General features: G+C 41.0%; 1 protein-coding gene across 8 annotated transcripts in view; it reads left to right on the top strand.

Annotated features, from left to right (window-relative positions):
- DGKI (diacylglycerol kinase iota) overlaps nt 1-21,426 on the top strand; it is a 294,215-nt gene that overhangs the window by 129,798 nt on the left and 142,991 nt on the right. For 4 of the 8 annotated variants that reach the window (XM_048830303.2, XM_075122833.1, XM_075122848.1 and 1 more), the window contains 7 exons: nt 2,985-3,050; nt 9,076-9,147; nt 9,767-9,883; nt 18,871-18,966; nt 19,266-19,340; nt 19,736-19,831; nt 21,254-21,336. In XM_048830303.2, the coding sequence (XP_048686260.2) occupies nt 2,985-3,050; nt 9,076-9,147; nt 9,767-9,883; nt 18,871-18,966; nt 19,266-19,340; nt 19,736-19,831; nt 21,254-21,336 (605 nt within the window). The remainder of the gene's footprint in view (nt 1-2,984; nt 3,051-9,075; nt 9,148-9,766; nt 9,884-18,870; nt 18,967-19,265; nt 19,341-19,735; nt 19,832-21,253; nt 21,337-21,426) is intronic. The other 4 variants (XM_048830323.2, XM_075122841.1, XM_075122834.1 and 1 more) reach the window with 3 other exon arrangements.

Raw genomic sequence — 21,426 nt, 5'->3', positions numbered from 1 at the left:
ATTCTAGACAAATAGCCACATTAGTTATATCAACAACATCAATTTCTTTTCTTTCCATATTCCCTCATCCATTCTCTTTTTTTTCTCCCCAATCATTCTTTTTTCATATTCTCTTACTTATATTTCATATTCTTCCTTTCTTATTTTCTGTCTTTCAACCAGTTTTTCTGATTTTTCTATCTCTGCATCTCTCCATTATTTCTTTCCTTTCTTTCACCCTCTTTCCCCTCACTTTGCCAATAGTATTTTCAGTTTTTCAAGTCTCTTGTTAGCTTACAGAATTAAAAATGACAAAACCTCAAGAAATGCAAAAGTTAATTCCAACTGCAGTCTGAATTTGGCTACATTACAGATGCTGTATGTTTTACAGTATTTATGCATGTATTTAATGACATAAACCCTAAGGAACATATTTTAGAAGAATAAACAGGCACAGAAAAAAGCACATGTGCAACAAAGTAGAGTCAATATAGTTGTTGAAACTTATTTCCTGTCTTCATGTCAGGCTTTCACATTTTATGTCCTAGATGTTTAGATTTTTTTTTAATAAAGAAAAAGAAGGAAAAAAGTAGAGCTGTTTTGCTTGTGTAATATCCCAGCTTTATTGATAAGCCAGATAGTACTAGCTGTTAAAAGGAAGTTTCAGAGTTCAGGAAAAGATTTTAAAGTGTAGGGTAGCGGGTATGGCATAAATTATTGGCTAGACTGAGAGTTTACTCTTAACCCATAGCAAGGGACAGTGCATAGTTGTGCTGTCCTGCGGGCAGACCTGGTGACTCTTAGGAAGGGTTGGCAGGATTTCATTTTTATTTTTTTAATTATTTTGACCTTTAATATTGATGTTTATTTTTAAGTGTCTTTTCATTTTTATCTACTTAAATTTTCACAGTTGCATAAAATCAAGGATTTTCAGCATTTATTATTTTTATCAATTTAAATTTTCAAAGTTGGGGGAATTATGGGGGGGTCAGACAATAATTATTTAATAACAATAAATGTTGAAATTCAAAAAGCTAAAGCTTTGTAACTGTTAAAACACAAATTGTCAGCATCATGTGTCAAAATGTACAAAACGAACAGCTTTAAATCAAACTGCAATAAGATCTCAAGCAGCATATTTCTTTGCCTATGTCGATTACTATCAATGGAAACATTTTTCAGCGGTTTGTCTGTGTACAGTGAAATCGATATTTATCAACACTGACCAATAAAAAGTGAAACCTTCCAAGCCTGCTCTGAGGCTACATCTACGCTTGGCGCTAGGGGTGCAATCCACAGCTTGCACAGACGTACGCCAGCTCTCACTGAGCTAGTATGCTAAAAGTAGTAGTGTATTACCAGCTGCCCTGAGTACAAACCCTCCCGGACCCCAGGGGTACACACTCAAGATGGTTAGCCTGAGCTGCCACTTGCTGCTGCCCATGCTACTCTGGCTACACTACTATTTTTCAAAAAGAAAAGGAGTACTTGTGGCACCTTAGAGACTAACCCATTTATTTGAGCATAAGCTTTCATGCTCAAATAAATGGGTTAGTCTCTAAGGTGCCACAAGTACTCCTTTTCTTTTTGCGAATACAGACTAATACGGCTGTTACTCTGACTACTATTTTTAGCATGCTAACCTGGGGAGAACTAGCATGAATATGTCTCTGCTAGCTGGGAGTCACACCCCTAGCTCCAAGTGTAGATGTAACCAAGTGCAAGCCCACTGGGGAACATGGGTACATACACTGGTTGCTAGCCCATGTACACAACTATTGTTACCCCTGTTAACTACATTAGAGCTAGCATGGGTATGCCTACCCAGGCTAAAGTCATCCCTTCACTTGCAGTGTAGATATACCCTTAGAGTTACAAGCATGTCTTTGCTCTTCCGTTTCTCCAGGGGGAAGAAATCTGCTACTAGTCTATACTAGATGCCATAGGCGCCAACTTCTCCTGGCACCAGTGGGTGCTCGTGCCCCCAGACTCTGCCCCCGCCCCATCCCCATTCTAACCCCTTCCCCAAATCCCTGCCCCAGCCCCGCCTCTTCCCCACCTCCTCCCCTGAGCGCACCATGTTTCCGCTCCTCCCCCCTCCCTCCCACAGCTTGTTATGCTGCAAAACAGCTGTTTCGCGGCAGCAAGCTCTGGGAGGAAAAGCAGGAATGCGGTGCACTCAGGGGAGGAGGAGAAGGCAGAGGCAGAGGTGAGCTGGGGCGGTGGGGCTTGGAGCTGCTGGTGGGTGCAGAGCAATTTTTCTCCGGAGCACTCACTGAGTTGGTGCCTATGCTAGATGCAGATTACATTCCCTTCCACATTTGCTCAGCTCTGCTGGCTGGTGTATTGAGGGGAAAAAGTTGAGGCACTATGCATGGAAAGGGAGGTAGCAGCCCTGCAGATGTTGCTCTCCTTCCCTCCATGCTGTGATCCATAGTGTGGGTAGCCCATGTGCGGGAGTAAAGGAACGCCTTACACCCCCTTGTTCCTCTGCGTGGACCTGTAGGCCAACCCATGTTCTTGCCTTATAAGACCAAACCTAGCTCCCACTGAACTCACTGATGAACTTCCCCTCCCATTGACTTCAATGGGGAGTAGAAGTGGGCCCTATGCTATAGGTAAACATAGTGCTTTAAGGATACTTCTTCTCTCTTGGCTGATACTGTAATTGTCTTTCCTGGACTGTACTCTATTCTTTTTGTATGAGAGTATCAGGGGGGTTGTTCTGTTCAGATTCCAATTTGGGTAATGAATGCTGTCTACCTAGATTCCTCCTGCACTTTTAGTTGTGTGTGGTGTTTTCATTTCCCAATATAAACTGGGGGGTAGTACTGCTGCTTAATGGCTGCCACGTTTTGCTCCAAAAGTGACTGCAATTCAGTCATGACTGAAGTGATTCTCGTATATATATATATATGGCTGGAAAATGATGAGGGATGAAAGGTGCTCTGTAAAGGTAAGATGCTATCATTTACTAATGCTTTCATTTTGTCCTTTTCCTGCAGAACTTTGTCCGACATCACTGGGTGCACAGGCGGAGGCAGGAAGGGAAGTGCAAGCAGTGTGGAAAGGTAAGTGGCATATGTACATGATAATGGTTATGCCAGGATTCTCTCGACACTGCTAGATTCAATTCAGCAGGTGGCTCTTCCCAACCATTTAATTATTCTATTCCAGCCCTCTCTTGAGCAGAGAATGATAATCATGCCAAGTGGGGTGATGGGTTTCTGATGTGCACAAATGGGGACCAAAGTGGTTACAGCAAATGTATCTTACTTGTGACCTGATGCCGGATCTCCAGAAGTGAAATGCTAGTGCACTATAGTCCAGCACCATTCCTTCATCCCTGATACGTAATTGTTCTCAGTGTGTTAGACTGGATTTGTCAATGAATGCTCTGCTGTACAGACTCTGAAAACCCATTTCCAAAGGCTACAGAAAAGATAAGAGAAAACTTGGCTCCCTATAGGACCTTTTCTCCCAGATCTTCCAGTCCTCCAAGCATCTAAGAGGTGCTGAAATTAATTTACACCTAAGCATAACTTCCTTTCTCCAGAACTAGGTTATGCTACTGTCTCTCTCTTCTCTTCCTGAGAAATCTCTCTTTTCTTCAGGTTCAGCAGTTAATTATTGTGTGGACAAAGGGCAGAGCCCATGTCTTGTCAGGTTCTCCGTGGTATGTATTTTTTAGCCAGAACCAGAAAATCAGATGTAACAAACTGGCCGTGGATATTGAGCTAAGGTACTAGCTGCAGTAAGATGCAGTATCCTCTTCACGGCAGATGGTATGTGAGCACCAGCAGTGAGAGGCTTACATGCAGCATTCTTATGCTGATATGACACACGATGACATGGGAGCCATGTTTTCTTGTGCCTCTGCCATTCTCTGAGTTGCTTTGTATCTCCAGTATCGGTGTCAAAGGGATTCATTATGCTTGTAGAACAGTCAGTGCATGTTGTACCACAACCAACACTTGATATATTCATGGTATCCACATGACCAGTCTGGACTGGAATGGACAAAAGACATGGCTCCCCTGAGGTTGAGGTCAGTAGACGTGCAAAGAGAATAGCATCTTAATACACACAGAGTTAAAGTTTGCATGCATATGTTCTGGTAGAGCTCTCTGTCCAGAAACCAGGAAGGATAAAAGAAAACACTAACAAGAAAAATGCCTTTGTATTTTAATGGCAAAATGACCTCCTCTATAACCAAATACGTGTTTGTCTTGTGCTCCTACTTTTTTTGTTCTTCTGCCTTTAAAACCATCCTTTAACTTCCCCTGTCATGCAAGATAAAGGAGACAGTCATTGAAATGAAATGGAAGTAAATTTAGAGCAATAGAAGAAAGTATGTTTCATGAAGTGCTTACTCATTCTGTGGATCTCATTATTCTAGGAGGTCATCAGTCAAATCCTATGGCTGGAATTGGATAGCTTAAATATTTTAATGAACATTAATAATACTTACCATTATTCAAGCTGAGATAAAGATTTAGGAGCAATCACATCTCGTACTTCTAGTCGTAAGCCTGTGGTCAGGAATGAATTTCCGCATACATCATTTGCTTAGTGTGTTAGTTTATTTTTTTGCCTTACTTCTTTCTGAAGCATCATTGGCCACTGCTGGGAGGTGGCGTAGGGGGGTAGGTTACTGGATTATATGGACCGATGGTCTAATACAGGATAGTGTCTCATGAGATTTTTCCTGAGGTCCCACCCTATCAGTGCTGGTGCTGGCCCACTGGGGGCCCTAAGCAGGAATATTCCCCCCACCAACACATACTAATAATTAATAGGGGGCCCCCTTCAGTTGCTTGGGGCCTGAAGCAATTGCTTAGTCTGCTTTTGTCTAGTGCAAGCTCTGCACTCTACAGATCAATTGGGGAACAGAAATCAGAGGTGATTAACCAGTGGCCTATAGCTCCTTTACATGTGGGAAGCTGCTAATATGACTTTGACTCCAATTATTTGGACAGGTTGTGATCCCAATGCAATCTGGGGATCCAGGAGCTCTCTTCCTCCAAATATATTTCCTCCATCCTGCACCGATGTGATTTATTTTCACAAGAAGATCTCACAATATGTAGTTTTACATACTACACCTGAAACGGGTGAATCAGGCATTAATGCAACAACCCCATCTCAAATATGGAGTTAGTGCTCCATCCTCGTGTTTCTCAAATCTTGCAATGTATTTCTTGTGGGATAATTCTATCTCTTTCAGGAGCGAGTGGAGGCAAACCCAACCCAGGAACAGCAAAGAAAAAGTGAATTCTAGTTTTCTATCTTACTCAGAGGGGAGGCAGGAGGAAGCCTGGGGCAATGGCCAGCAGGCTGATCAGAGGAAATTGAGTGGGAAATGCCAATATTTTAATCCCACTGTTTTCACCAACTCCCACTGTGGCTTTGGATAAATCACTTTACTGCATCAGTTTCCCTATATGTAAATTCAGGTTCTTAATATTTACTAATTTACCTGACAGGAGGAGAGATTAGCTTATATTTGTAAAGCAATTCGAGGAAGAATAGTGCTATTTTACTTCAAAATAATCATTATTATATTTTTATTGCTGGATCATTTTCACTATTAATGCCGTAAGAAATCAAATAGCCTACAGAATAAATGAAAAAAATGATTCACCCAGAAACAAAGGAAGCTGCTCAGTTTAAAAAAATACCACTTATGGCCCTTGGAACAAATGCACCAGATTTTGTTTTTTCTTAGTTGCAGGTTTGGGAGACAGGTATTTCCACCAACTTGGAAAAAAAATCTTTCTATCCACCAGGGGCCAAAATATTTTTTTCAAAGGAAGGAGGAATTAAATTTATGAGAAACATTAAAAGAAACTCAGATCTCAGTGAATGAAGAAACTCAGGCCTGGTCTACACTAGAAAATTAAATCGGCGTAACTACATCATTCACGGGTGTGAAAAATCCACATTCCTGAGTGACGTAATTAAGATGACCTAACCCCCAGAGTAGACAGCGCTACATCAATGGAAAAATTCTTCTGTCTACCTAGTTACTGCCTCTCAGGGAGGTAGATTACGTATGCCGATGGCAGAACCCCAGCATCTACACTGAAGTGCTATAGTGGCACAGCTGTAACTCTATAACTGTTACATCTGATGAAGTGAGCTGTAGCTCACGAAAGCTCATGCTCAAATAAATTGGTTAGTCTCTAAGGTGCTACAAGTACTCCTTTTCTTTTTGTACTGCTGTAGAGTTTTAAGTGTAGACAAGCCCTTAGTTAGCAATCAGTTAACTGCCCAGTGTCAGTCCTCAGTCTCTCACTCCTGTCATACATACTGTAGATCTGAGACTGGATTTTTAGGCCCGCATAAAATGATGTACTAGGTTTGCCCAATCAGGAAGCAGTTGGGCTATTTGTGCTTTTGAAGTCAATGGGCCTATGTCATAGACAGGATTGGTGGGTGAAGCCCATCACCATGGTGAAAAGCCTGCCCCCTCAGGTGAGAGAGCCCTGAAATCAACAGATTGTAGGGGACTAAAAATGGGGAAAAAACAGGTATAGGTATGGAGGTCCCAAGGTGTGATGCCTCAGGAGACTGAATTTGATCCATGGGCTCTGGTGTATGGTGATTACAGCAGACCAGGTGTGGGACAGCCTAGGCTAAGTATTGGCCAGACAGCTGCAACATGCACCTTCTCACATTGGCCAGTCAGAGAGAGAATTCCATTCTTCAGAGAGCTGATTGTGGTCTCGTAAACCACATCCTGCGGGGACAAAATAGATAAAGACTTGGATAAGTGAAGGGCCCAAATTTGGATAATCTAGTTAGATTATTTTTGTTTATTGTTTTAATTCTCTCTCTTCATGGCACTGAACAATAATATCTGCCTGCTCCTCTGTACCTGCCTTCCCTCCTCCTCCTCCGTCGCACAGAAGCTACGATAAGAGGCATACTGATTACTGAAGCAGTGGAGCAGATGTTCCCTGGCACTGTTACTAAATCAAATTTTATAATTCTTCAAACAACTCCATTTTGGATCTGGACACTGGATGTCAGCTTGGGGATTCAAGTAAAGCTTATGGATTTCAGAGTAGCAGCTATGTTAGTCTGTATTTGCAAAAAGAAAAGGAGGACTTGTGGCACCTTAGAGACTAACACATTTATCTGAGCATAAGCTTTCGTGAGCTACAGCTCATGAAAGCTTATGCTCAAATAAATTTGTTAGTAAGTAAAGCTTAGTTTTTCTGCTTAGTTTATCAAAAAGAAGATTGAGAGGTGATATGATTACAGTGGATAAGTCACTGACCTTCATGGGGAGAAGATACCAGATAGTAAAAGGTTCTTTAACCTAGCAAAGAAAGGCATAACAAGAGCCAAGGGAGGCGAGAAGTTAAAGTCAGACAAATTTAAATTAGAAATAAAACACAATTTTTTTTAATAATGAATGTGATTAACTATTGGAACAAACTATCAAGGGAAGTGATGAATTCTCCACTTCTTAAGGTCTTCAGATTGAGACTTGCTGCCTTTCTGGAAAATATATACTTTCATCAATCACAAGTTATGGGACTTAATAAGGGGTAGCTGGATGAAGTTTTACAGCTTATATTATACATGCTATCATACTTGATGATTTAATTGTCCCTTCTGGCCTTAAAGCATAGAACTGGTTGGGAATTTTCCATTGGGATTTTTTTCTGATTAAAAATGCAGTTTCTGCCAAATCGAAATTTTCAATGGCAAAATCTCAGCTTTGTGGAAAAAAATTGATTTTCTGATGGAAAAATTTGAACAAAATATTTTGTTTTGACTTGATTTGACTCAGATTGGAATATTGTGTTTTGTTGAGCTGACCTGAAACATTGTTTGAATCAGTTCAGTATAGGGTGACCAGACAGCAAGTGTGAAAAATTGGGACGGTGGTGGGCGATAAAAGGAGGCTATATAAGACACAGGCCCAAATATTGGGACATCTGGTCACCCTATAAACATCGAACTGCATTTCCCTATCAGCACATTGCTAATGGTAGTCATAGCTGAGGCCCTCATTTTCTTCTATTGGCTGAGCTCCCTGGAGGACTACATTTCCCATACTCCATGTGGATTTTCCTCTTCCCAGGCTCTGTGTGGTACGTCATGGGTGTCGCATGATTCTGGGTGCATCCGGGGAGAGGTAGTCTAGCCAGGGAGCCTGGCCCACATGGAAGAGTTCTGGCATCAGCCCCATGAACTACAACTCCCACAAGGCAAAGTGCCACAATTGGAATATTCAATTTAAAGTTGAAATGACTCAAAGCAAAGTGTTCTGGGTCATTTCAACAAACTGAAATGAAACATTTTGATTTTGGGATTGTTTAAATGCTTTGATTGAAAATATCTAAATTTAAAGGTTTTGAAATTTACATTCTATAAATTTTTTTTTTGAAATTTTAATTTTACATTCAGATATGAGACAATACAAATGTTGAAATATTGGTATTTCCTGCAGGATGGATATTCTAAATTTCATGCAGGTCTATTAAAATATATGGAAGTAGGTTCTGTCTCTCTACTGAGTCTTCTTTTTATTGCTACAAAGTTGGGGCGGGGGAAAGACAAATTTGGGAAGTGTGTCCAATACCTCTGTTTTTATGGTATTATAATTCAATATTACATATATTAAATGATATGAGTCACTTCAAATTTTCCATAAAATACTATCTTGTCCCCTGGTAGAATCTTCTGACTTTGATAAGATGTTTGTTAATGGATTTTATCGTGGAGGCCAAAATTGGTTATATAATGGAAACTCAGTAATAACCTTAACCATGGCACTCCATAATAGTAGGGAGCTAAATAACAACAGTGGATTTAACCTGATGGGTGTTTATGAACTGTGTATGTCATGATATTCTGTTGATTACAGTAATGTGCAACAGTTCAGAGCCCCCAGGGACCTTAGTCCATTCATAGGACATCCAAGAGATGTGAAAGACTGTATATGACCACCCTGAACTGATCTAGCTCAGTCATGTGTCAAAAGTTAAAGATGCTAAACTTTCTCATGTGATGAGAAGTATTTTGATGTGATGGAAAGCAGCTTACCCCTTCCTCTCCTATCTCTTCCTACCATCCTAGGGATTTCAGCAAAAATTCTCCTTCCACAGTAAAGAGATTGTGGCCATCAGTTGTTCCTGGTGCAAGCAGGCGGTAAGTGGCTAGAACTGAAGTTGAGAGATGGGGCTGTGTAAATGGTGGGGGTAGTTTTGCCCACACAGGATCATCATGTTTGACTTTATTTGTCCTGTGCTCATTTATTAGGGGGAAAAGAGCCCCCTAGGATCACCCTTTCTATTCCTTTTCCCTGAGGATGCTACACCTGGGTAGTCTGTTCTTCTGGTGGAGGAGAGCTGACTGTGGCTCCTTCCTTTTGGAGTATAACAAGGCCATTCCTGGGGTAAATGAGAGGGTTAGCTCTCAAGCACTCCATTGCTGTTCCTGGTTCAGAGAACAAGGGATTCCCATTTTGTATACTATTGCCTGTTTAGAATTTGGTCTTACTACAGTTATCTGTATGTAAGCAGGGGTGTCTTTTATGGGTAGGGGACACGTCTGACAAGGGATGAGAAAATGGGGAGGTGGGTTTTTTTCTTGTTAATGTTCCTGAGGCTCTCGTGGTCCAGAGGACTGGGAAAAGAAGTTGAGCTGGGTATAATCCTCAGTGCCTCACACATCAACCTGTTTCTTCTGTCCCCACCATACCTTTTTCTCTCCCTCTTTCTCCTTTTTTCTGTCCACCTCACTGATGGCTCTGCTCTCCCTTCGCTAGTTTCACAACAAAGTCACCTGCTTCATGTTACATCACATCGAGGAGCCGTGTTCCCTGGGGGCTCATGCTGCTGTCATTGTGCCTCCCACCTGGATCATTAAGGTGAAGAAAGCTCAGGTAACTGCATGCTGATGTCCATTTCTGATGCTGTTTGGCAGCTCAGGGCGAGCCTGGCTTCTGCTCCTGTTTACTCCTCCACAAAAGCATGTTTGTTTGCCCTGTCCATGCCCCTCACACCCAGCTACACCCATGATGATTATGAACCTCTATCTTACTCTTTCATCTACCCCTCCGGAAGAATTCTTTCATTGTCTGGTTTGGGGCAATAAGTGATTAACCTGATTTTAGCACTAAGCAATCCAGTTCATTCTTCTTATTGAAAGCTCATCTAATGGACTGCAAGACTCCTCTATGTTTTAGGTACTCGAGCATGTTTCACTAAGTAGAGCTGAGCAAATACAGGAAAAAAGCTTTCCACAAATATTCAGTTGAATTGCAACATGAATTGGCCGTGGCTGTGCTCACTTCCCTTTTGCATTCCCTTTCCATGGATGTTTGGACGATCATGTTTTACACACATGAATGCTTGCTGAACATTAAGCTTCCATGGTTAAATGCTTGCAGATAATGAGTTTTCAACTTGTCAGCGTTTGCACAAGATTTGCTATATTTTAGATGGGATAAGACATTGCTCAACACAGCAGGGGAAAAAGGGTTTCCAGAGCCCCTTTCCAGAGAAGGCGCTGACTGCATTCTTCATGCATAGGGCCACCCGAGCAAATGGAGCTACTTTGCATGTGGGGGGGATGACTGATAATTCAGAACAGTAAATGCAATGTACTTGGTGTAATTTATCCCTGGACTCCTATTCAGAGTGAATGCACAACACTGGTGTGTGATGCGAAGGACACAGCCATTTTTATTGATAATACCCAGTTTAACTTAAATTATTGGGATAGATCAGAAAAGGGACATGGGAAATAACGGATGGGAAAGTTAGTTCTCTTGCCAGCCCCATGTGTTGAGTTCCCCAGAACCTACCAGGTATCCTGCTTAGGGTGGCCCCTTGCCACAATAAGTGAGACTTGATTCTGTGCTACATGGCACACAACCTGTGCATGGGATAGCCTAACTACCCAGGCTCCCCGCAGTGGCAGTATGCTGTTTTTATGCCTGTGTTGCTTCTCTGTAGCCCCATGACCTTATGTCACAAAATGCGCTGTGACAAAAATGCCAAGCCACCAGTCCTCAGATTACTGAATCTATCTTAATCAAGTGATCCAGAGACCTCTGACTGGCTGCTTGAAGGAAGAACCACCAGAACAGATGCTCTCTTGTGGTGGAAACCTCTCAAAGGGCTGAATGCTAATGGCAGAGTCTGATCAGGAGCCCCCAGGAATGTAAAAAGCCAACCAAACAAAACCCACCAAGGAAGCCCAAATCATGGTGGGAAAAGCCAATCCAAGTAGGACTGTATAGATTCATAGATTCCAAGGCCAGAAGGGACCACTGGCATCATCTAGCCTGATCTCCTGTATAATACAGACTGGAGAACTTCTCTGAAATAACTACTTTTTAAAGTAGAGCGTATCTTTTAGAAAATCATCCAATCTTGATTTTAAAATTGGCAGTGATATCGAATCACCACAACCCTTGGTAAATTATTCCAATGGTTAATTACACTCACTGTTAACTACTTATGCCTTATTTCCAATCTGAATTTCTCTAGCTTCAGTTATAAGACATATTTTCTAGGCCTTTAATCATTCTCGTGCCTCTGCTCTGAACTCTCTCAAATTTATCAATGTCCTTTTTGAATTGTGGATATTAGAACTGGACGTATTTCAGCAGCAGCCGCACCAGTACCAAATACAGAGGTAATATAAACTCTTTCCTCTTTCATACTCCAAGCATGACATGAGCCTTTTAGGCCACAGCACTGCACTGGGAGCTCATGTTCATCTGCTGATCCACCATGGCCTCTTCAGTCACTGCTTCCCAAGGCAGAGTCCCCCATCTTGTAAGTATAGTTTACTAGGGGTCAGTGCTCATCCTTGTGATGTCCCTGTCCCAGTCTTCTGTCTGGCTATCAAGTTGGGTGGGAAGGTCGTAGACAGATATATTTGATAGAAGGACTCTTCTTTTTTTCCCTGGCACCTTTATAGTTATCTAGATAAGGCGGTGGCCAGTCAGCCTGCCTCCTGCGGTTTCCGAGCTCCTGCTATTTGCCCTCTGTTGTCTCCATGCTGCCCTCTTCAGTTTCATTCTTTAGTGTCAGCAGCACTGTCTGGACCCTACAGCTGGTTAAAAAATGAAAGCCTATTTTCACAAAAGACTTTAAAATGTCAATGTTATTTCTCATCCAAGGTGTTTGAAATGGTCCCATTTTCAGCTCTGTCAAAGTCTTTCAAGATTGTTTTTAAATAGAATATTTTTCAAAAAACATTGAAAATAGTATCCAAATGGTTATTGCATTTTTCGTTTACTGAATTTCTAGTTGTTGGTAAACAAAACATTTCAATAACCATTTTGATAATGTTTTAATAAAAATGTCAGAAAAAAGATAAAAAATATATATATTTTGAAATTAATCTTTTTTTTTTTTAAACACAATTACAGTTGAGCTGGTTGGGAGATAGGGGGAAATGGTGAATTTTTTTTTGGAAAAATTGTCTTTTTTTCCTTTGAAAAATGTCTGACTTGGAATGTTTTTGACCAGTTCCATAGCTGGTCAAAAAGTGGGATAAATTTTCTGTGGTATTTCTTGTGAATAATATTGCCATGTTTTTCATTTTTTTTGTTCAAAATTAGAAAATTTTCAGTCAGCTCCAGTTAATTATTTTTCACCAAAAAACATATTTTTCTTTAAAAAAACAAGCAATTTTTGCCTTCCCCCAAAATAAATTATGTTGAAAAAAAATCTTCACTAGCTCTGTATATCCTATACTGTGGAGGAAGAGCGTAAGCCCTTCATCCCATTACTCACTGACTGTTTTGGGAGGATGTGTCCCCATTCCAATTTTCCCCAGATTACATCTCCTGTGGAGCTGCACCTGAATCCGTGGCACTCTGTGAGAGATATCAAAGTACCCTGTCTTGAGCAATTTAGAGTTTTTTAGATATGATAGGATGATGCTTAGTACAGAAGGGTGACAGGGCTCCCAAAAACTCTCAGCAGAGTCCCGGCATAGAGCTAACTGAATCAGAATAGGATCTCACTGTCTCATTTGCTACTAGAATCATACATGCACATGCAGTTACTTTGGGTGAATGTGTGGAGACAAAATTACTTTTAAATTGCCCCTAGCCTCTAGATCATATAGTAGCCTTATTTCTGAGATAACAGTGCCTTGAGCAAGGTCCGTGTGACCCCGATAGGGAAAAGTTTAGTATTTTAAATATCAGAGGGGTAGCCATGTTAGTCTGTATCCACAAAAACAACGAGGAGTCTGGTGGCACCTTAAAGACTAACAGATTTATTTGGGCATAAGCTTTCGTGGGTAAAAAACCCACTACTTCAGATGCACCCACTTCTTTAGTATTTTAAAAATTTCCTAGCAAGCACTGTTTATATGCTACCTCTAGAGCCATGTGGTAGGCAGGGCTTTTCTTGGGGGTCACACTCAGGCAGGTTCAAAGCCCTTTCGACCTTTCCAAGGTCTTTTGGGGGTTTTGGTAAGTCTTTGGGCAGTAGAGGCTTGTTAGCTGTTTCCCTCTCAGTTACTCTGTAACAATAGTCAGCTTGTTCCCTCCTGGTTGCTGCCTCTTCCTGTGTGCAGCTCTCCATTTTAAGCTTGCTTCCTTCAACTGGAGCAGGCTCTGAAGGTGTGTATGTTTGGTAAGGATTGAGCTCAGAGGACTTCATTAGCCTTCTACTGATTGGAAAGGGGGTGTGCCCCATCACAAGCAGGTCAAAATATTTTCAAAGGAACAATTTTTAAGGAGTTGGATGCGGTAGAGGGGGAAGGCTTTTAGACCATAACAAACATTTGTTCAGAAAGTCCCCATTTTGGCTGACGTTTTTCAATTTTTGGACAAAAAAATGGAAACCTGACTCTTTTTTTTTGGTTAAGTTGTTGATTAAACATTGAGCATTTGTTTACCAAAACCACTTTTGAAAACCAAACTATGTTCAGTTTTATTTTCATTTTTCATTAAAAAAAATTTGTTAGATTAGATTAAAAACAAAACAAAACCAATTAAAAGGAAATTTGCTGCAAGAAATAATTGGTATTTTCTGATCAGCTCTAGCCACTTCTTCCTGGGAGATTCAAAGCCCCAGTGTCTTCAGGTATCCCTCCTCCTGATAAAAGAGCCAGAAAAAAAAACTGTTTTTTGATGGAGAAATTGCTTTTTTGACTAAATGAAATTTTCCACAGAAAGTTATCTTTCTCTAGAACATTCTGACTTTTCAGCTGAAAAATTGAAAAGTTTTAAATTTTCAGTCTTTCAGTGAAAAGTCAAAATTTTCCACTGAAATTGCCCCCCCCCCCACTGGTTTCTGACCAGCTCTAACTTGTGAATGACTTGACCATTTCTAACCCATTTACACAGTCTAGATTTCTGATAGTATCAGACATTCACAGCAATCAATCCATGGAGAAAATAAAGAAAAACTCATAAATAAATTAGAGGAAATTTAATGAATGAATAAATACGTGGAAACAGAAATCTGTTTGTAGATGTTCCATGACTATAATAAATATATCTAGTAACATTTTTACTGTAAATTATTTGCTCAGCTCCACTTATTAACAACTCAGACTGGTCACAGGTAAGTCCTGGACTGGATTTTCTACTAATTTAAAATGGATTCTAGCAATGCCTCTTACTTCCTTTTGGTGGTTGTTTCTGAGCAAACAAGACAGCTTCATGAAGAGACTCTTCACCTAGTTTTATTTTCTGTTTTTATTGTTTTTCCATGATCATTATATGGACCATGGGTCATCATCTTCCTAATACTATAAATAAAGAATAGACCTCTTTCTCACTCCCAGCAGTGTCTTGGTGATGCAACATCCTGATGTAATTGCATAAGGTCAGTTTGCTCTAGTTGACTTGCTGCCTGTACTAAAATGGGGAGTTTTTCCTTCTTGCAAGCTTCTATTTGCAGGATGAAGGAAATTCAGAACAGTTTGGATAATTTTGTAACAGGTGGTATCCCTGTATGTAATGACCCATTTACAAAGATGTCAAATTCTCAATACCTCCTTCATGATGTTCATTGTGTGAGCCTCTTCTGTAGTCTCTCACAATTTTCAGTGCCTCTGGGTCTGGTTTCCTGGAGTTCAAATAAATTACCTGTTCCAGTTAGCAACTCCAGGTATCTACAGTGGCTAGTGTCCTTTTTTATATTTTGATACGTGGCAGCCTGAATGTTGTTAAACAGACTTGCTATGTGTGCCTGTGTGTGTGCATGTTGGAGAGAGGAGCAGTTGATGAGAAGGATCTGGGTGATGAAGTTACAGAGCCAGCCCTTCTTCTGAGGTTCTGGATATAAAGTAGAGGCAGTAATTGTAACTGGGTCCCAATGCTGAGAAAGGGTTTATGATCAAGGTGAGTGAATCTGATTTTTTCCTTTCTCTTAGGAACCTTCCTTAGGAGCTTGCAAAAGCTGTCTACTACTGGGCTACTCTCTCTTCTTACTTTATTGCTGGCTGAAGCCAGTGATGTGAGACTGTTATCTGTCCTTATTTCAGTTTGTGAACTGCCTGAAGATCATAGGGTCAGATTTTCATCGGTGCTGTGCACCTGCTGCTCCCATTCAAGTAATTTGGAGATACTGAGGCTCAGAACCTCTGAAAATTAAATCTGCAGCATTCTAGATAAAAGGATTTACCTAAGACTGTCAGTTCACCACCTGACATTACTCAAGGAGGGCCCTGTCCTACTCCTTCCATAGATCTATCTAAGTGGGCTTGGAACACTTCCAATGACCATGACATACTATGATCTGTGCTTTATATCTTTGAAGAAGGACAAAATTATTGCCACCAAGGAGATTTTTTTCCTCTTTTAGAGACTATCCAGGACTTACATACAGGCCTATCCATTTACAGGTGTTCTTTACTGTAGATGGAATTTCACTGAATAGCATTTAGTTTTTGTCAAAACACCCATACTCTTCCTGTGGAGAAGAAAGGCTTTGATATGGACAAGATGGCACATGCAACAACTTCTTTAGTTCACCGTTGTACAAAGCTCTGTCCTTGCCTCCATGGGTCCCGTGTTTCCTGGCAGATTTCGCTAGCCTCAGAGGCTCACTGTGACCCTCCATGTAACCCTTCTCTCTCTAGAGACAAGGGTCACAGTCTACTGAGCCATTTTCATCATAAGCCAGCAAGGGAGGTGAGGAGAAGTTATCCTTCCTTGCACAGTCTCTGTTGTCTCCCAGTCTCAGTGATTAATCAGGGGGCAAAGGTGGGGGGGAGCCCGGGCTCTAGCCCAGGGACCCTATTAGTATCAGCTATGGTAGCTGACCTTTTAGAAACATGACATGTACAATTCCCTGGGCTACTTCCCCCCCACAGCAGCCCTCACTTCCTCAAGCTCCACTTCACCCTTACCTCAGGGCCTCCTTCCTTGTAGCCTGATATGGTGCGTACTACTCAGTCTCTCCAACAGCACAACTTCCTCCCACAGCTCCTGACATGCACACCCACCTGACTACCTGGGAGGCTTTTAACTAGTTTCAGCCAGCCCCTGATTGGCTTCAGGTGTCCCAATCAACCTAGCATTCTCCCTGCCTTCTGGAAAGTTCTTAATTGGCCCCAGGTGTCTTAATTGACCTGGAGCAGCTGTCATTTCACTTATCCTGGTACCAGGGATTTGTTTAGCCTGGAGCTAATATATCTATCTCCCACTACTTTGCTATAGCCATCTGGCCTTGCCCCATCACACCGTGTAGACCCCAGCGGTCTCCCAGGGCTGCTATTCTTTCACCAGTTTGAAATGAAAGTTTGCATATGTATAACCAGCACCCCTGCCTCTTACCTGTTGTATAGCTACTGTTGCTAAGTTGTAGAAAACATTCAGGCTCTCTAAATATCACAAAAATAGGCCTACTTAAACACTGTGGCGTAATATAGTATTGACAAAACCACATTATGTCTTTTCTTGCCAGTGTGTGCAGATACAAAACACTATTATATTTTAATCCTGCTAGATACAGAGACCATGGCATGTTCTTCTAATAAAGTTATAATGTGGGGGTTTTTTTGTCCACAATGGCAAAAAAGCAGCTATCTTACAACGTGATTTGGCAACAAATATATTTACAAATGGTTATTTTTTAATGAGGATAATGCTACTTTCCCTAATTGTCCCGGCTTTATCCAGAAGAGCTGTACTGGGTTTAGTTCCTTCCACTAAAGAGCAGATTGTCAGCTTCTTCCTGTAAAATAATTAAGTATAATCAATGGCTGTGATATAGTGCTAGCTCTTTATATATAGCGCTTTTCATCAGTAGAACTCGAAGCCCTTTACTAAGGAGATAAATAACATTATCCCTATTTACAGAAGAGGAGACACTGATTTTCCCAAGGTCACCCAGCAGGCCAGTGGCAGTGCTGGGAATATAGGCCAGATCTCCTGAGTCCCAGTCCAGTGCTCTGTCCACTAGGCCACACTGCGTCTAACTCAGTGACAAGGTTTCAAGAAAAAATCCTCCCAGGGAGAAGATCTGAAGAATGAATCTAAGAATCTCTACAGTGATTACTACAGATGGAGAAATGTTTTTTGCTTCATTACACTGATTTTAAACTTCATATCCTCCTTCAGTCAGATTGCACTGTTTGAGAGTGAAAAAAACAGTAGGATATATATGATCCATCCACCTACCCCTGTCAGTGCAGACTAATAACAAATGATGCTTTCTTGTGCATGTTCATATGCACCAAATTAGGGGAAGTTTAGAGCACTTTTATAGAGCCAGTCTCCTGTTTCTTAGCATAGGTGCAACATGCCTCAGGTGGCATGTGACCAGGATTCATAACCAAATTTGGTCCTCTGGTTGGATCATTAGCTTCCCTGGCTTGGGTGGGTACTGACCGGGAGCGCGATGTGAATGCCGATCCCTTTATGCATGGTGAAATGCAACAGGAAAATTGGCTTATTTGAAACGTCAGAGCTGGTCATTGGGGAATCAAGCAATGAATCCAGTAAATACACTATTTAATGCAATGGGGTTGTTGGCTGAAGACGAAGGTTGAGTAAAAACAGCCGATTCTGATGAATAGCTTTGCCGTGTCCACTCACAAGTCTCTGGGCCAGTGAAACTTTTCTCAGTAGGGATGTCTAGATCAATTTGGATAAAATAAGACTGACTTGAACTTTTTGGGGAAAAGAAAAGAATGGAACTTGTTCACTTCTTGAGGTTAGAAGTTCTGCACTTTTTCTTTTAATTTTCTGCCCCACTGTACTTCCTAGTTTTGAATAGACTAAGCTGAAATACTGTGGGGAAAGTCCATTTTCGCAGTGTTTTCAACTCATCTGAAACTCAGCGCTACATGAATAGGGAGAAAATTTATAGGGATATGGCTATTTTAATTCAACAACTGCAGCAATTAAAAAACGAAAAGTGGCCCTGACCACATCAGCACATTTCTGTGGTCCACCATCAATGAAGTTTGCGCCATTCTGGGGAATAGTTTTTTTTTTCTCCCCATAGAATTGTAGGACTGGAAGGGACCTCAGAGGTCATCTAGTCCAGTCCCCTGCACTCATGGCAAGACAAGTATTTTTAGTTAACTGCTGTTGCTGATGGAATTTTTTGGTAGGTCCTACAAAATATCTATTTGTTTTAACTATTTTTTCAGCAGTAGAGTGGCAGAGATTTTTGTTTGTTTTTGTTTTAGAAAAATGAAACCCTTAAATATTAAAAATTCAGAGAAGGTTCTCTATCAGATTATTACACTAGTTTCATGGTAGGCCAGATTTGACTTTGTCTGCCAGCATCATATGCAGTGGTGGCATGCATTATGTTGAGTTAGGGTGGTCACCACAGCTCAAACTGGGGTTTTGTTTTGTTTTGTTTTTGTTTTGTTTTGTTTTTTAAACATGAAAAAATAGCTCATTTTATCATGTTTTATTACATTTTTGTGCAGGTGGTCTCCATACCAGGAGACGAGCCTGATTGGGAAGGAGACTGGAGCCCCGGAGGGAAAACGGGCGTCTCCTACCCCTATTGGGAGGGTTGGCAGGTACAACATGTGGTGTTATGTGAGTCTATGGGAGTATCTGAGATTTTTCTCCCCACGGCGTGGGAAAGCTTCCAGTTTCAAAGCACCAGTCTGGTCTCCGTGTGTGGCTTTCTCCATCAACGGTGGTGTGAAAGTGTAAAGCATGAGACGCATGTGATCTAAACTTCAAGCATGTGCCAGACACTGTATCATTCTCCAAATGGACTATGCATGAAGGAGCTTCTTAAATGAGGCTACTTCTGGGGCTGACTTGATTTTTGTTTTGCTTTCCATGTATCCTTTTTTTTTCTTTTTCATAGAACTCATTAAAAACTTCAACCCGGCGGAAGAAGAGAACGTCCTTTAAAAGAAAAGCCAGCAAAAGAAGCAATGAGGTAAGTCCTAATTAATATTATTTGAACGGTGGACTGAATGGATATTTTTATCTCTAGCCTGCCAGTTAAAATCCAGCATGTCTATCAATCAGCCAGCCCAGGTTGACCTATCCTCCCATCTTTAGATGGGTTGCATAGATTCGTTCTCTAGGTAGAATAGGCTAGGCTGAATAGTTGAGGTGTGATGAGGGGGTGCACAGGGAATCTTGTCGTCTATATGCTATGGCTGTTTTCTGACAAAGGTCACAGGGATTGTTAATCTAGTGGCTTTCATGACCACAAAAGCATCTAAAAACAAAATTGAGAATGCTTTGTGATTTTTTTTTTTACTAGAGATTTTAGCATTAGTTTTGCATAGCTCTAATTAAAGTACTCTACCACTTCTGATTTTGCAGGAAAACAAAGGCCGACCATTTGTGATAAAGCCCATCTCTTCGCTTCTCATGAAACCACTGCTGGTGTTTGTCAATCCAAAAAGTGGAGGGAATCAGGTAAAGGCATCAACTTGATCCGCGTGGGAAAGTTTCTACAAATTCCTTTAAATTATGTGTCATGAAGTGATTTCAGGTGAGGCACAGAAAGGGAGGGTTGCATGTGACCTGGGATGCAGACTCCTAGAATGGAGGACTGGACCCTTCCCAGTAAATCTTCTTCCCACCTGAATTGAGGTTTGGATTGTTCTGTGTGATCTTCCTCCCAGGTTTTGATTCTTTGAGAGGAAACCAGAATAGTGGCTTGGAGTCTTTCAGGAAACCTCAGTCTTTCCACAGAAATGGAGCTCTCCGATTCTCCAGAGTAATTGCCAGTCATCCTCCTGTCCCACCATTGGTTTGGTTTAATCAGAGAAATCTCCCAACATCCCTTGGCCGCGTACTGTATGTTGGAAAGCCACATAGTCCTGAACTGTAAATATGTCGGAAACGGAGCTCTAGAAAACTGAGTTTCAAAGCATGACACAGTTGCTTAGGCATATTGCTCCATTATCAAGCTGTCAGCAGCAGGCTGAACACTTTAGTCATGCAAGCAGAGCTGAAGTAAACAGTGGGTTTACACGTCATTACAAAAATTTCAAAATTCCCTGCAAAGGAAAATTCTGAAATATTTGTTGTTTAGTTTTGATTTTGACCTTTTAAAACATTTATATTCTATTATAATATAAAATAAAATGTTGAAATGAAACGTCATTTTTAAATGAAAAATAAAAATGCTTGTTTCAGGAAATGTTGAAATGGGATGTTTCAACATTGCCAGAACTTTTTTTTGTATGCTTTTCTCGAAAACAAAATTTCAGCAAACTTGGAACTATTTCACAAAACATCTTGATTTTGCCATAACTGGGTTTTCTGATGGAAAATGGTTCCATCACAGTTTTTCCAACTAGCTCTACTGTGAATTTGAAGCCACAACACATCTGCATTCTAAATTCAATGGACATATGTCACTGCTAAAAGAAAAGGAGGACTTGTGGCACCTTAGAGACTAACAAATTTATTTGAGCATAAGCTTTCGTGAGCTACAGCTCACTTCATCAGATGCTACTCTGAAATATGTTGTTGTTGTTATTCATATTACCTGAAGACCTAAGAGCTTGAGTCATGGGCCGTGACCCCATTGTGCCAGGCACTGTAAAAACACAGAATAAAAAGAGAGTCCCTGCCCCAAGAGGCTACAAATACAGAAAGAGTGGGATGGTAGGTCACGTGATTGTTCTCTAGGGCAATCATCTGTCACAATGGATGGCTTTTGTTTTGGCTTGCTAGTAAATACTCCTTTTTTTGTTTGCTTTTGTTCTGTAAAGCACAAATGAATGAAAGGTACTACGAAGATTAAGTTAATAATGATAAATATTATTACGTATAAGAGTCATTAGCTCATTCGCTCATTTCTTTTCCTTCCATTTTCTATCCTAACAGGGCACTAAGGTTCTCCAGATGTTCATGTGGTACTTGAATCCACGCCAAGTCTTTGATCTCTCTCAGGAAGGGCCAAGAGATGCGTAAGTACTGAAGTGTTTAACATTGCCAACCTCTTTCTTTGCTTGTTAAGTATGTGGGCAAAGGGTAGGTTGGATGGGGCTTCCTGATAG

The sequence above is a fragment of the Caretta caretta genome, chromosome 1 (genome assembly GCF_965140235.1).
Source record: "Caretta caretta isolate rCarCar2 chromosome 1, rCarCar1.hap1, whole genome shotgun sequence".
Lineage (NCBI taxonomy): Eukaryota > Metazoa > Chordata > Testudines > Cheloniidae > Caretta > Caretta caretta.
The sequence above is the reverse complement of the archived record's forward strand: the minus strand, read 5'-3'. Positions and strand labels throughout refer to the sequence as shown.